Below are 16,428 nucleotides of genomic sequence, written 5' to 3'. Positions count from 1 at the left end.
CTAAGAAACAATGCACAAGAGCACCTATCTGGGATTTACAATGGTTACAAACTGGTGGGATATCAGGATCATATTTGTGAATTTTTTCACAAAGTAATGAAGTCTGTGCAGTGTTTTAAACTGTATTAGGTTGTGTCTGGGGTTCATTGAACATTTTTGCACATTATGTAAACATTCTTCCCAGATTTCATCATTTATTTCCATATTAAATCTGTCCATGCCAGTCTATACAACTCCGTATTCATAGGAGCTCAATCATGAAGCGTTGGAAAGAAAGCAGAAACTGCCCCTCTGGAGCCTGGGTCAAATTTGTTAACTGCCTCCAGAATATCATGTTTATTGAGAACTTCAAAGTTTGTTTTTGTTTTTTAACAAAATCTCTAATCTGCAAGAACCTGAAAAAACTTGAGGCAGATATACTATATTTGGCTTGCATCTGCGTAAATGAGGTAACCTTTCCCCCATACAAATCATTAATGTTTTTAATGCCTTTCTCTTTCCAAACAGAGAAGGCAATATAATTTGGGCCAGGTATGAAAGCATGATTTTCACAGATTGGAGCATCAGTATATACACTGGGCGCCTTGATATGGAGTTTTATATGGAGTTTGTTTGTTGTTTATTAATTAACATGTCTGAAAATGGATTTGAGAAAAGTCTTATGGCTTTATGGTGAGTGTAATCTTTTCATGGTCATTTTGTAAGTTAATTATTAGACATCTACATAATAATTGTCTTTCTCTAAAGATTTCATTGTAGTTTTCAACATTGACTTTTTTTCATTGATTTTTTTTAATATACTCTCAAGCCTCCTGATCATTCATTACAATATATGAGGATTTAATTTGCTTGACTTTTTTTTTTTAAATATGACAACATTGATGACTCAAAGATAGATCTATTAGTTATAGGTCTACACCTGTAGACTGTTAATCACATGAACGTGAAGCGTGCACGCTGCGCGCCTCCGCTCACCTCAGCGTGCGCGCCGCCGACAGACTTCGTCGACCGTTAGCCGGGGCCGGGAGAATGCGGTGGTACCGTGAGGAGAAGAGTCTGACCGTCCGTGCCGGCTGATGTGAAAAGTCACAGTATCGCACCGAAAACGCGACCCGCCTCTGTGCGCAGACACTCTCCAAAAGGATATGAGAGCCGACATCTGTCGAAAGGTGAGTTAGCAGCCTTTACAGTCGGAAATGTTTATGTTTTGCCACTTGGAAACACTTGTTATTTGACGACGAATTGCCTGCAGTGTCTGCGCTCTGATCTCAAAATGGCGGAGAGGCCGACTGCTAAGGCTAAGTGGCAAAGTTGGAATTCGCCAGCCCGTCGGTTCGCAGCGTAAAAGTTCAAATAAGCATCGGCGTGATTCCAGTTGACCAGAATGATTGTGATTGAAACCGACTCCGTGCTTCTCCGGCGACACTCGCGTCGCGGCACTTGTTATGAGCATTAGCCGCACACCGGGCTAACGCTAGCTACGCCTATTTATGGAAGTTCTGCGGGGTTTGTTAGCAGGCTAAGCTAAGTCCTGTCAGCCTGCTGCCATGTTTTTCACAGCTGGCTGCCAGTGTTGTCATGTTAGGATTTCATCAGATGCTGCATTTTGATTGTGAAGTGTCGTCTCCTCCGCAGTGAATGACACACATTCTTCCAGCGCCGTCTCCTACTGGAATGATCAGCTAACTCTCACAGCGTCAATAATACCCGGGTTACATATCTTCCTCTACATTTTACCATGTGACTGATTGGTACATTAAAACGGGTTAGTTTTGATCAGCTACATATCCCTGCCCCCCGTGGGGTTTATTACTGTGACTGTGAGGTAAATAACATTTATAGGGCTAGGTCTGACAGCTCTGGTTCACCGTCTACGTTGTCGTGCTAAGCTAACGTTAGCTGGAAAGGGCGTTGCTGAGCCATTGCTGCAACTTTGCCCTTGTGGCTAGAGAAGCTAAGAAATACGTCACCCAAGCCAGATTTCGACTCGGATGTGTTCTCATAGAATACCAAAGCTGTATTTTGAACGGCCTGGGCTAGTTTTCTGTGAATGTTGCAGGGTGGGGTTGAGGAATCAGGGTGGAGACCAAAAAGGATGAACAGGAAACATTGGACGTGAGGTAGACTGTACAGATTTCACATGAATACCCAAAACAGCCACGTTATTTCACTATTTGAAGGCCTAATAGCAGTTTAGTATAGCATTAAATGCTATATCAAAACGTATTACGAACCCCTTGGGGGTGTGTAAGAACGTGTTTTAGCCACAATAATATGGCACCTTCATTATACATCTTTAATTACCATGAGTTGTTTGTATTGCTGAGATCGGTAAACTGGTGTTGCAGTATTCATGTATGCATTCCCACACACTTTACTTTTGCACTAAAGCACATATCAAACACATCAAGTCCAAAATCATCAATGTATTGTCATTATCGCACTCTTGAATTCTTTCACTGATAACACTTGGTGTATGGCTTCTATTTTTAAAGTCGGTTTCTTTTTTGTTTCCACTCTTACAGAAGCATACGCACAGAGACAGAACATTTGCTTCACAAGAGATTTGCTTTATTTTTTTATTTTTTTATGCCCCATTCCCAAGTGCCCATCCCACCTGCCCTCCACAAACTAACATCAAACATCTCAGCAAACAGGGCTAAGTCATTATAATACATGGGAATGGTGAAAAAGTATCTTGTTTTATCCAGGTTTCAGTCCTAATATGAAATTATTTAATTTAGATAATCAATGCATGATCCAGTAATAGAGTGTATCTTGTCTTGACATTCGATCTTTATATTGCTGTGTGTTTTCGTTTGTGCAAGCAGAGACTTGCTTGTCCTGAAGGTCACGCATAAGGATGGCATGTTTTACTGAGATTGTCATGAAGCAAAGTTCAGTTTGAAATTGTTTGGTGCCATTTTGCCCAGTTTTTCTGTTAGATTTACCTTAAATAACATTTTTAAATCTTTCAGAGAGAAAAAAACACAGAATGTTCATCAAAATGACTTAGGACTTCTGTACCTTCTGGCTCTCCCGAGGATCATAATCTAAAAATGGCAATTTAATTCAAGAGCTGAACATATAATTTAGATTTATGAATGTAAACCTGTTTTATAATTGTTGAAAACAAAATGAAAGCCTCAGTGTGCATGTTTATTACAGCGTGGCTTCAGATATATACTCATAAATGAGTTTTCCTGGTATATTATTCTTTGATCCAATGATTGCTTTATTTCTTTAGAAACTACTTCAGTTTATCATCTGATGTTTGTGGATTAGAGAAATCAAAAATAGTACAATAAAACAAGCCTTCTAACTTCACCTTCAGTTCTATTTTGTTGCTTTGTAATGTTTGTAATGGAAATAAATGTCAGACTCCAGGTTAAACAATAGTGTTCTCCTAAATATATATTTTCGAGTGCAATTGATGAGAATATAGCTTAGCACAATATCCTCAGCCTTTTATTGACTGTTTTGATGACATGTTTTACTGAGATTTTATTCCGCCCATGCTGAAAGCCTTTAGCCAACTGGAATAAACATGAATCTGTAATTGAGTCAGGACAGATGAGGCATCACTGACGTCGTCACATAGTGACTTATGTTAATGGGAGAGTAGCTTTTTACATCCTACCGATCAGTCTGAAACATTTTTCTTTCACTCATGAGTCAAAGGGGAGTTCAGTGTGTTGTGATCACGAGTGGCTGCAGAGAGATTGACGACTGCTTCACCCTCCAATGTCGTCTCAATTTTCCTCCCTGGCCGCTCAATCGATGTGGTCGTCAAGCTGGTTATAATATCAGCCATCTTTCAGCAGATGTGTGTGGCTGGGCTCATTGTCTTGCGACACTGTTTGGTTCCACTATTGCTCGAACGTCTCCAAACTTGGGGTAAAGCCGGCTTCACAACACCACAGATCAACTGAATTAATTCCTTAAAAAGTTGGGCGTCTGCTTCAGAACAGATGCATCTGTTTATACAATCCACTGAATGTCAGTCATTTGAGGTCATCAAAGTGCATGATTGGCCTCCAAGAACTACTAATAAGTCATCCAACGTTTGTGGTTTACTTTTAAATGGTAAATTCAGGTTTTCAAATGTGCTATGACTGAAGCTGGTTGCCTCTCGACTGAATCTGAATGGATTATTTACTTTGACAGTCCTGAAGCTATGAAAGGAATGTCTTTGAATATTCTCGAAATAGGCAAAGATCATTTGATCAGTTTAATATACATCACTTTAAATACAACAATTTAACTGTAAAAATAAACATCCTGGTTTGTATAAGAAGAAAATATATCTTCCAAACAAAATACAGCACCACAATATCAACATGTGCAATATACATCTGGCAAAAGAGTGACTGCACTCTAGTAAATTATCATTCAATGAATTGTGCATTCACATTCTGCTTTTATACAGAATTGGCCAATCATGTGAGCAATGTAATTATTGAAGGAACAGACGAGCGAGGGATATCTGGGCGAAGAATTCATGGCCAACCCCAAAGTCCCAACAACGTGTATTGAGTCCACAATGTGGTGTTTTTCACACAACTCCGTCTCATGTCGTTCTGGCACTCGATGGCTGCAGTCTGTTGCTGTTCCACTAAATGTACATGTGGATGTTTAACCATAACGGATTCTAGAGTGAGTTAAAAGACTTCTTCAACAAAGTTTTAACATTTAAACAGAGCTTAGTTACATGGTGAGCAGCTCTGAGGAGTCACGGGTGCGCTGCAGCACTCGGTGTTTCGCGGTCATTCCAGACAATGCGTGCGTTTCCACCTGGAGCGGCTCAGTGTTCTATTCCACAGACAATATGTCTTTTATTCACAGAAGCTGTGTCACGCTGTGCAGAGAAGATCAAGCCGTCTGAATCCGGCCATTTTCAAAATACAACATGGTGTTGAAAGAAAATCCTGTTTCGTGACGACATTTCACATCTTTCAGCCAAAGGGCAGAGGTCAAAGGTCAGAAGTACGACTATACAAAAATGAAGGAAATTCACTATTATTACACACTTGTCAACAGACAAGTTTGATGTCACAGACATCAAACTAAGGCTTGTGTGTTGGACATGCATCGTCTGTATGCAGCTTTTGTGATCATGTTTTTAATGTTCAGCCTGTCTGGCAATCCAGTTTGAGGAATATACTAACAACTGCAGAAGTTCGTCAATCTTAGCCAAATTATCGATAAACTTTCGTACTGAAACATTGCTCATATGATCCAAACTATTAATAGTATTTTTTGGTTCTTTGAAATTGAGCACTATTTGTTATCGTAATATACTTGATTTATTTTTGAGTATATTCTCTTTTAAGCACAGTCTCTTTTTGAACTTGTCACAACATTTTCAGGCACTTATTTTTGAGAAGCATGTTGAAAACTTGATGTACCTCTTGAATGTTGCATTGCAGTGAAAGCCAAAGTCGCGCTCTGTTAATGAATGAGGTCGTCAAGTGGACTTTATTCATGTTAAAAGTGAAAACTTGAAACTACACTGGCGAAGACATAAGCTTCTATTTTTAAGATTAATGGCCCGTTTACACGACAACGAAAATGAGTATCCGCAAAACTTTCTTCACCTTTGTTGGAGTCCGTTTACACGACACCGGTGGTCGAATCCACTGCATCCGTGACTTTTTTTTCTTTTTTCATATCGACTCCCAAGGTGGAACTTTACTTTCAGAGAGTGCCGGAAGTTGTGGAACGCTGTTACTGTGCATGTGCATCTCTCCCCGTTGCAAATGGTTCCTTCTGCTCACGCAAACAAACAGGGTGGCTCCTGTGGTGGTATGACTCGCACTCTGTATTCGAGGTTTATTGTCCATATCGGAAGTTTAATAATTGAGATTCACCCCTAATAGCATCCGCTTTGTCATCAGTCCACACTAGTGTCGGGTTCTCTAGATTTTGTGCATGTTTTATAGCGTATTGTTCTCTGCACACGTCTGTATGGTTTCATTACAAAAGCAAGGAATAGCACCCCCTGTGGCTCGGCATACTAACTACATCGTCAGTGTTTCCGCTGCTGCAGTGTAAACGCACCACTTTGTTTTATATACGGATGAGGTGTTGTCACACGAAGCGTCGTGTAAACGAGGCCTAAAGGTAAGATGTGTTTCTTTCCAGGAACTGAACCCAGCTGCTGTGTTTACTTGAACATATTCTTATGATATGAGGGCATCGCTGGCTTTTCTTTTGTTGATGTCTTGTTTTAAATCCTAACTTTTGACACAGTGGTTTGAAACTAATCTCCAGATTATTTCCGTTTGATGAACCTGATTGTTAGACCAGCTCTTTATCATGTTTTCTTGGATTATGAGTCCGATCACATGTCCTTTGATTAACACTTTGACACTTTTGCTTTCCATCCTTGTGTGATCAGAGAATACGTTACAGCGTTGATCAAAACCAGGCCTCCAACTGTTGTTTCTGTTAGTGCAGTTGTTAAAGCCCAGGCATCTCGGAGAGGTGCAGGAGCTGCAGAGACGCTCTTCGTTATGTAACAGTTGGGAGGTTGGTCTGTTTGGTCAAAGGGCTATTTTTAAGTCTCGCTGACAGTTCAACTGGAATCGCTCGCTTTGCTCTGTCGGCTCAGTCGCCTATTATCGTCTGCAGAGTGACAAAGGACACCTCAGAAACCACCACTTCTTCAATGTTTTTGTTTTAACAGAGAACCTTTGTATGTGAAGTCAAAACTCCTGCAGAAGTCAAATAAAACTGACAAGGTTCACCGTAAATCATAATTCAGCATCTTCTAGCAGTGTGGACGATGAAATGGAGGAGAACAAAGCGCCAGACAATAATGCAGACGGGGGCAGCATGCTGTTTAAGACCTCTCTCTATGTCTGGGGTTAATCCTGTTAACGTCCAGTCCCTTCTTTGCGTTGCACTGTCAGCTCTATGGAGGACTTGTGCTCCCGATCACTTTGAGAAACACAGACACACATGCACACGCACCGTTGTGTGGTCTAGCTGCTAAGCAGCTTATTGCTCTTGCGGCCCCAGGTGCCAGCAGTGTTGAAGCTCAGGAAGCGAGCACTCCTCTTAGCTTCCAGTCACCGGATGGTGGGTTTATATTTTTCTGTTTACGCAGTTATAATCTATGCTGTTTTGAGTATTTTGAACTCGCCATGAATTGAATGAAATTTCCGTGCACATCTTTATCTTTGTCTATTGTTCCTCTCTCCACTAGGTGATGGGTATCTCTAATCATTGAGTGAGTTTTGGGCCTTTGAGACACGTGGAGCTTCATCCTGACAGCTGGTTGACACCCACATCTCCAGGACACACTCTTGTGGAACTTTTTTTTTTTCCCTCTTTTTTTTTTTTTTTTAACCCCCTCCACATCTGAAGAAGCAGAAAACATCCGCAAGGGATTGGGCAACTCCCCGTCGCACGCCGTTCAGCCAGACACCCCCACATCACCACCTCATCCTCACCTCCCCGAGAGGGAGAGAACAGCAGCCGCCATGGTGCTGTCACAGAGACAAAGAGATGAACTGTGAGTGCCCTCATGTAAATACATGGCAGCATAGGCTCATTACAGACGCAAACAAGTCCGAACATGTTGTGCTCGTGGAAGGGCATTGCTTTAAATTGCACACGTACATACAAGAGCTTTCAGAAGTGTGAGAATCTCCGGAGAGAAATTGGAATTTGTTTAGCCGCCTGTGAAATTGTGCTCCAAATGCAGATGTTGTGAGAAGATAAATTCCTCTACAAGAATTTATAATCACCAAAGAAAAGTGAAGAGATGTGGGCTTCAAGGTGCTTCACTTGATAGCTACTTAGTGAATATTTTATAACCCACATGACAGGAGCAGAGAAATGAGGGGGATGGGTCGAAGAGCAACTTAACTAAATGATGGCTGCTTAATGGGAGAAACGTGTGGCGGTAACGGCCTGGTTGATCTCACCGTGCCCCCCCCCCCCAGTCCAGACGGCACAAAACCACTCATATTTGATCCTACCAGTGGTGTACGTCGAGGCCGTCAATATAATCTGTACTGGTAAGAACTAGTTTACGTTGGAAGGAATCTGTGGGAATCCTCCTGCCATTGAAACGCGGCTCTATCAGGGTTACAATTAAAGTAACACTTTAGTTGCAGCCTAAATATAGTAGTCACTCATAAAATATTCAACCTGCATCTCAGAAAAGAGCCGTTCCGCTTATTTATGTGACCCTGCGTCTACATACTTCTGTGTGAATATCTTTTAAGTGTGTCTGAGGTTGTGATTCCATGCGTTTGCGGGGTTGGCCTCCTTTGCCTCATCTGCACTCGGTATTCACTGTTCTCTCCGTGGCCAGTTTCCATAGTAGCACAAAACACAGGATCCAGTGATTCGGTCCCTCTTGTCTTGTTTTCTTCAATCAAGTGCTGTAAATTCTTTGGCACTGGGCCAGATTGACTGACATTTAAGGTGAAACCCCTGAAATCTGAGTCCCAATTGCTCTCAGATGTTAAGCAGGGTGTGGCCGCCTCTCTTCTTTTAAAGAGGAACAGGGTTTTTGTTAAGGTGGAACTCATTTATTAAAAACAACAAAATAAATGTACATTCCTCTATCTTTATGTCGTCAGTTTGGCCCAGAAGGTGAACCTGTACCTGTGCACTGATTACTTGCGATTATATAGGATGTCTTCTGTGAGAAACAGTGTGTGGAACCTTTTAAAAATAATTTGTTTTGGCACGTTCTCCTCAGAAATCGGGCTATAGCTGATTATCTACGCTCCAATGGCTACGAGGAGGCCTATTCCACCTTCAAGAAAGAAGCAGAGTTAGACATGGTAAGGACATTTGACTGGGAACACACAAGTTTTTGTGTTGTTCAGAAGAGAAAAAAGAAATCGTCTGTTATCATTGTTGTGTGTTTTTCTTGCCCTAGAATGAAGAGTTAGATAAGAAGTATGCCGGTCTTTTGGAAAAGAAATGGACCTCAGTTATCAGATTACAGAAGAAGGTAAGGAATGTCTGCTCGCTGGTACAATATTTGAAAGTTGCCTGAGACGGACGAGGCACGTGTTGCATGAATTGTCGAGGGCATGACATAAAAACGAAACCATTAAGCAGCTTAAGCATTGGGATATTTCCGTCCCTCCTTCAGGTGATGGAGCTGGAATCAAAACTAAATGAGGCAAAAGAGGAGATGACACACGGAGGACCCGTGGGTCAGAAGCGAGACCCCAAGGAGTGGATCCCCCGTCCCCCAGAGAGATATGCACTGAGCGGACACCGTGCTCCGGTCACGCGTGTCATATTCCACCCCGTGTTTTCCGTCATGGTCACAGCCTCTGAGGATGCGACCATCAAGGTGTGTGTGTGTGTGTGTGTCTCACAAATGGTTTTACCGGCTGGTTTAATGGCTACAACTAAAACAATGTTGTATAATAGTCCCTTTTATAAATCACATATTTAATGTTTTAATCAATCTTAAAGATGACAAAGAACTATGACACGGTTTGAGCAATATGATCGACCTCACGACAGCCTCCAGAAGACCCACAAAGATCAAATCAATACTTTCCCCACACAGTCAAACACAAACGTGATTGCAGGGCTTTTATTTTTATTTTTTTGTGAGTTTGGGTTACCTGCAGTAACTCTGTTATACACTGTACTGGGAGGAGTGATGGACTGTGAAGGTAACAGAGTTTCCCGAGTAGGAAACTTAGGAATTAATAGCCGTATCACACAATGTATGATGTATTGCTTTTACCAGCAGTACAGCTTTGAAATGATCAGCAGCATTTGCAGGCAGAATGGGTGAGCAATGCAGTAAATCACAACATCTCCTCTGCTGCTCTGACCCTTCACATCAACGCTGTGCTGCAGATCTGAGGCTGTTATCCCTTTTTTTATCCTCTATGCTGCTGCTACAACATGCCCCCACACCCACTGCCTCCTCCTCCATTTATCCACCTACTCCCCTCCCTTCCTGCTTCCTTTTCGAACTCGTTCTTGTTTCTGCTTCGTCACTGCTCATCTTAGTGGAGAAGGGCTGATTCTTTTGTTGTCAGATGCAACACTCGGAGCAAAGCACCTTCAGAAATATGCAAATCACCTTCTGTTTTCAACCTGTTTCTTTTCTTTCAAGCCTTTTTTTTTATTAGATTAAAAAGAAAACTGTGTCAAGACATTGTTTATTATTTATATTTCGAAGATAATGACTTTTTTTTTTTAATGAATATGATAATTTGATACTTAACCTGAATCCCCTCCAGTTAAATAAAACTGACAAAAATACTGTAACCTAAGACTTTGTTCGGTAACTCCAGTTCAATATGATTGGCTTTATTAATCTCCTTGATTATATTGGTATTTTCTATGAAAGGATTTTGTTTCTTTGTGGTCAACGTTGTGCCTTTCTGTGATTTTTTTTTTTTAGGTGTGGGACTATGAGGCGGGAGACTTTGAGCGAACCCTCAAAGGCCACACGGACTCTGTGCAGGACATCTCCTTTGACCAGTCGGGAAAGCTGCTAGCCTCGTGTTCAGCCGACATGAGCATCAAACTTTGGGACTTTCAGGGGTTCGAGTGCATCCGAACAATGCATGGTAGGAAATATTAACAGACATTACAGTAACTACTGATGATTTATCCATCTCCTTTGGGGAAAGTACAGGAGGTGAAGCAAAAAGTGTTCTTTACACAAAGATCTAGCTTCATAGAATTTGATTTAGACATTTAGAATGTACAACCATATGTGTTGGAAGCAGTCCAGGATGAGACTGGCCATGTGGTTTCTGTTTGGGCTCAACATTTGACTGTATCCTTCAGGCCACGATCACAATGTGTCGTCTGTAGCCATCATGCCAAATGGTGACCACATAGTGTCGGCCTCCAGAGACAAGACCATCAAGATGTGGGAGGTGGCTACTGGGTGAGTGAGCGGATATCTTCATCTGTATCCTGACAAGTACATTACTTACATGTATCTTTTTTGTAAATATATATATAAAGCTGGATGTTGAAGTGGCCTTTCTCTATTTCCCCCTGCAGGTACTGTGTGAAGACGTTCACAGGCCACAGGGAGTGGGTGAGGATGGTGCGTCCCAACCAGGACGGCTCGTTGATTGCCAGCTGCTCTAATGACCAGACGGTGCGTGTCTGGGTGGTTGCCTCCAAAGAGTGCAAAGCCGAGTTGCGGGAACACGAACATGTGGTGGAGTGCATCGCCTGGGCCCCCGACAGCGCTCACTCCACCATCTTGGAGGCGACAGGCTCAGAAGTAAGTACAGATGCCGCGGCGTGATGTGTGCTTCTCGCCGCGGTCACACTCGCTTCCGGGATTCCCCCAAAACTTGTTGACTGCCCTAAACGTCGTCCTCTTCCCGGTTAGAAACACGTTCCTTTGTGCGTTGCCACTTCAGTTTCCTCAGGCTGCAAAGTCAGCCGGTCACGTTTTCACATCACGTTCACTGGTGCATCATAACGAAATCTGGGGATCCAAACAAGATCTTGATGAGCTTTTTTCCAAAAGGGGCCTTTGCATATCTGCATCTGCTTTGAGATGGGCCTGTGAAAGCACGAGCTGCTCTTTGAGAATGATTAGCCGAATGTTAACTTGCTGATCTTCAACAGACTTGGATCAGTTGATCAGCACTAAATATAAAATACATATTAGCTTGAAGGAAACCCCAGTAGATTTCTTAAGTATTATAAAGCAAATTGAAGGGAATTCAATTCACACCGATGAACAGAACAGCACTGCTTTACAAAAGACCATACTGCCATCAGCCATTCATAATTAAGAAGCTCTCATGTTAATGTCATGCTGCATGGTTGTCTTCGATGCAACTCGATATTGATTCTCGTGCCCTCGTCTCATCTTTTGTTTTGCAGAGTAAGAAGAGTGGAAAGCCTGGCCCCTTCCTGCTCTCTGGTTCTAGAGATAAAACAATTAAGATGTGGGACGTCAGCATTGGGATCTGCCTTATGACTCTGGTGAGTAGCACGATTGCTTTGTTTGCATTACGTAGTGGTGCAGCGGGTAACCGATCCGACTTTCATAGGTGGGGCACGACAACTGGGTGCGCGGGTTATTGGTTCATCCTGGAGGGAGATTCATTGTGAGCTGTGCTGACGACAAGACCATTAGGATCTGGGACTACAAGAACAAACGTTGCATGAAGACCCTGAGTGCCCATGAACACTTTGTTACCTCTTTGGGTGAGACTCAGTTATTTACTCTGGAAGTTTGTTTATTCATTTTTGATTTTCACCCTTGTAATGAAGTTTTACTTGGAACTTTTTTTTTTCTTTCTTTCTTTTCATGCAGATTTCCACAAGACTGCTCCCTACGTGGTGACGGGCAGTGTCGACCAGACAGTCAAAGTCTGGGAGTGCCGCTGAAACTGCCCACAAGCAGCCCTGAAGCCCCTCCCCCTCCCCCCCCACCACCTCCCCTCCCTCTTCCCCTCTATCCTCAGTCCTGACACCCAGCCCTCACAGTCCAAACCATAGTTGACCAAGGCGCTTTGCTTTACCTCCTCCCTCCTTTCCCCCTCCCCTCCCCTCCCTCCTTCCATTGGTCCCGCCCTATTAAGATGACTATTGTCCTTTTTGTGTAAATTATTCTGGATGTAGGGTACGCTTAATAAATGTCACGCAATCTCTGACACATAAACACATTCAAAAAGATAAGAAGTATCCTTGCATGGTGAATCCAACAAAAGTAATTCTATACTGTTAAATTTACATACTGTTGTCATGACTTCCCATCGGGTCGAAGGTTAAATATCTGTGTGCTGGCGCAGGTGGATTCTGGTTTACTGACAATGCACGAAGAAAAAAAAAACAAACAAACAAAAAAAAACCCCAATGGCACCTCTTGCTGAAGGGGTTTTGGTTGCGTTTAGTTTTACTCCATGCCTCCTCCATTGTTGTGGTCTGTCACTGCGTGGCTGGTGATAGAGAAGGTTTGAGCAAAGTAAGTATGAGAGAAAGAAAGAAAGAGTAGAAGCTGTCCAAGACAAGAGGACCAGCTGAGAAAAGCAAAGCAGCTCCTTAGTTGGAACCACACTAGGCTTTGTGGGCATGTGTATGTGTGAACGTGTGTGTGTGTGTGTGTGTGTGTTTGTATATTATGACAGGAGAATCTAGCCTCCATCCAGTGGAGGCGCAGCTTCTCACCCACTCTTGCTCCTTCACACCTCCTTCATCTCTTTTAACAATCTTGCTTTCTAGTAGACACTCACAGGACCTTAACGATCCATACGCTGCTGAGAGCACAGGCGCACGCCCCGAAGCAAAAGTGTGTTTTTCCAGAGGAAAAAAAAAAAAGGAAAAGGAAAAGAAAAAAAAAAAAAAGTCAGCTCACCTTTTTAAATGAGGTTTGTGTGTGTGTGTATGTCACCCCAGAGAAATCGCCCAGTGCCCTCTTTGCTCGCTATCTTCTGCCTTGTTAACCCATTGAGGGCTCCCTCACACGGGATTTTCATTCTGCTTTCTGTGGTCTCACCGCTCTCTTTACACACACACACACACACACACACACACACTCACGGACGCACATACACGCACAGTAAAAGTTGTGTATCAATATATCTGGATGTCATTGTTTGCAACATAATGAAATAAAAAAAAATTCTGTAAATATAACCCATGTGTTGCTTTCTTTGGAGGCGAGAGAGCAGTTAAGCGCCACGTGTCGTAGGTCAGACGCTGCAGCACACCTTCCACTTTCCAGTCCATTCCCAGGTTAAAGCGGTTACTTAAACCCCGTGTGGGCAGGGTCGGGTGAGCAGCCCAGACAATTGTGTTGCGCTGCACTTTGTCTTTTCCTGAACGCTCGTGATCTCGGGACGGTCGGGGGGGGGGGGGGGGGTTATCAAATGTAAGAGACTCCTGAAGTCGCATTCTTATTCTTTGACAGGCAAGACTAATGCAATCAATTAGATTTCAGGAAATCCAATTCAATAGTTATTCAGAAAAAAAAAAAAGTGTGTTAATTTAATAGAAATAAGCCATTAAATCTGGGCAAGTTAACTTTGGAACAGACTAAATTGTTCAGAAAGAAATGGGTCACTCGACAAAAAGTGGGAAAGCTCCAGACAGGAAGTATTATTTATGTATAACTGTCAGGCTCCTCTGGTCTGCTGCTGATGTGATGGTGCTTTTTTAGTATTTGTGGGTGATTTCAACATGGGGCAGAGCTCATATACTGACCGGCTTATCAGTGGCCACTGACGGACATGAGAAGTCGGGTCAAAATGTATTTTTATTTTATTTAATTGAATTGAAAATGGGCCTTGGTGGACATTAAGCTGCTGGCTGTAATCTGAAGAGGATAGTTTGAAAACTCCTGACATGTATTCCTCAGGTACAGGCCGTACGCTAGACTGCAAGCTGCTTGGAGAGGAAGAGACAGGAGGAGGCAGCAGGGACAGTTCACCCCCCCCCTATCAATTATGTACGGTACCCAAGCTCACTTCGATACTGGCGCACACACACCGACACACACACACACACACACACCTTGTTCACCCACACAGCAATTACTCCTCCTCTGTGCTCTTCTGTATCCTGGCAACAGTCTCCCTGACGGCGAGTGCAAGCGCCACACCTTGCTCCTCCGTGCAGGCCGGTCAAGGTGGAGAGACTTTGGTCGTGGGCACGACCAAAGTCAAGGTGGAGAGACGGGGGAGTGGCGCAGTAAAGTCCACGGGTAAATGTTAAGATGCAAAAAAAAAACAAAAAACGGGAGGCCATTAAAGCACAGTTGGATGCAGTGAAGTGATGATTGCAGTGTGACTTGTTTGGTGACCTCAAAACGAGCCACGGTGAGTGAAGTAGCTTCTGATTAAAGAGTAATAAATAAAAAAACCCCGTCTCCGACTAAAAGTCCTGTTTCTCAGCAAGAGGCACCGGAGTAGAAACATTGGCCTACATCTGCCCCGCCACTGCTCGCCATGCCCTGCACACACTTCCTCTCTCATGCAAGCCGAAGACATCAAAATGGGGTTTAAAAGGCAGAAAAAAAGAGATCACTCATTTATATAGGTCAACCTTTCCCCCCCCCCTCTTCTCTTTTCCTAACAAGTCTGTTGATTCAGATTTATTTCAAAAAACAGAAAGTGAAAAGAGCTGCAGAGAGTTATAAAGCAGCATCGATTGCCGTAAGCTGGCATGATAAAGAAGTGCTGAGAGCTTTCAAGGTCAGTGTTTACAGCAGATCTGTCAGATACTGCAGTATTGATTATCTCAGGGGATGGAGCAGGTTTATACGGCAGGCCGCCGCTTCTTTTCTCACACGTTCACTTCCATGCGCACGTTTGAAGTTGCAGACCGTGGCACAGTCAGCTGCACCGTCTGTTTTAATATATAGGTTTGTGTGTCATCCCAGCATAGGTTACATGAGCCCTGCATTAGTTTACGTGACCGGCGTCGTAATAATCCCTGGCGAACAAGCGAGCAGGTTTCACACGAGGTGAATTTAACAGGATGTGGCGCCCTCTGGTGGTCGCTTGAGTTGAACGCTCCGTGTTCAACTCAAGGGGGGGGGGGAAGTCACATTAAAAACACATTTAAAGATCATGGTATTTTTAAAAAAAATTTTAATTTAGGAGTCATTCCAACCAAGACCAGAGCTTCAAACGAAGAACTAATTGGGAAGATGTGATGTTGATCCTTTCACAGTTTATCTTCCACCCTGATGCTGAATTTGTAAGAAAGTGTTTGAGGAAGAAAGGCTGGCCTTTGAAATGGAATTGGAATTAAAGTCGGGTTTGTACTTATAGAAGTAACAATCACCTTGTCGGTCCTCTCTATTTCTGTGTGAAGAATGTTCAACCCACATGTTGCACCTTAATCCTATTCAACAAATGCTCAGAAGAACAGTTTGATTCAAGCCAAACTCAACCTTTTTTCTTTTTTTCTCTCTCTCTCTCTCTCTCTCTCTCTCTCTCTCGAGGCCGTTCCTCCCTCCCATGACTCCATTCACTTGATTGTATTTGAGTTGTCCCGTGTTGCATCGCTTTCCCTTTGTTTCCAGTCTGTGGATCCACGAGTGATGCAGCACTTCTAACTGGGTCAGCCCGTCCTCTTCCTCTCATCCCTCCCACCTTCCCCGTCTCTCCAAGCCACCCCTTCCCCCCTCCTCCCTCCCCCCTCATTTCTTCCTCCTCTTTTCATACTATATGTGGATGCAGCTCTGTAGTGTTTTTTTCCTTTTTTTCCCCATGCAGCTCATGTGCTTACCATGTGCTCTAACTCCCTCCCTCCTCCTCTGATTCATTTCCTCACATGAATGCTGTCATGGTGTTTCAGCCTGTTGCAAAAAGGACTCCCACCCCCTCACACACACACACACACACGATGGCTTGCACTGGATTGTTTTTTTTTTTTAATCATCTGTGGCTTTACATTTTTTTCACTGTATCCATGACAAGCTTCATTTGGGTTTTGATGTGT

General features: G+C 43.1%; 1 protein-coding gene across 1 annotated transcript; it reads left to right on the top strand.

The window, feature by feature from the left end:
* The first annotated feature begins 1,029 nt into the window (after positions 1-1,029).
* LOC308139470 (lissencephaly-1 homolog A-like) lies at positions 1,030-13,578 on the top strand. The gene is made up of 11 exons (XM_080508930.1): positions 1,030-1,169; positions 7,211-7,519; positions 8,720-8,804; positions 8,903-8,977; positions 9,122-9,328; positions 10,403-10,571; positions 10,795-10,897; positions 11,017-11,245; positions 11,860-11,961; positions 12,030-12,186; positions 12,296-13,578. The coding sequence occupies exons 2-11, from the start codon at positions 7,488-7,490 to the stop codon at positions 12,367-12,369; spliced, it is 1,233 nt and encodes a 410-aa protein (XP_080365056.1). The 5' UTR covers positions 1,030-1,169; positions 7,211-7,487; the 3' UTR covers positions 12,370-13,578.
* The last annotated feature ends 2,850 nt before the right edge of the window (positions 13,579-16,428 follow it).

The sequence above is a fragment of the Blennius ocellaris genome (assembly GCF_963422515.1).
Source record: "Blennius ocellaris genome assembly, chromosome: 14".
NCBI lineage: Eukaryota > Metazoa > Chordata > Actinopteri > Blenniiformes > Blenniidae > Blennius > Blennius ocellaris.
The sequence above is the reverse complement of the archived record's forward strand: the minus strand, read 5'-3'. Positions and strand labels throughout refer to the sequence as shown.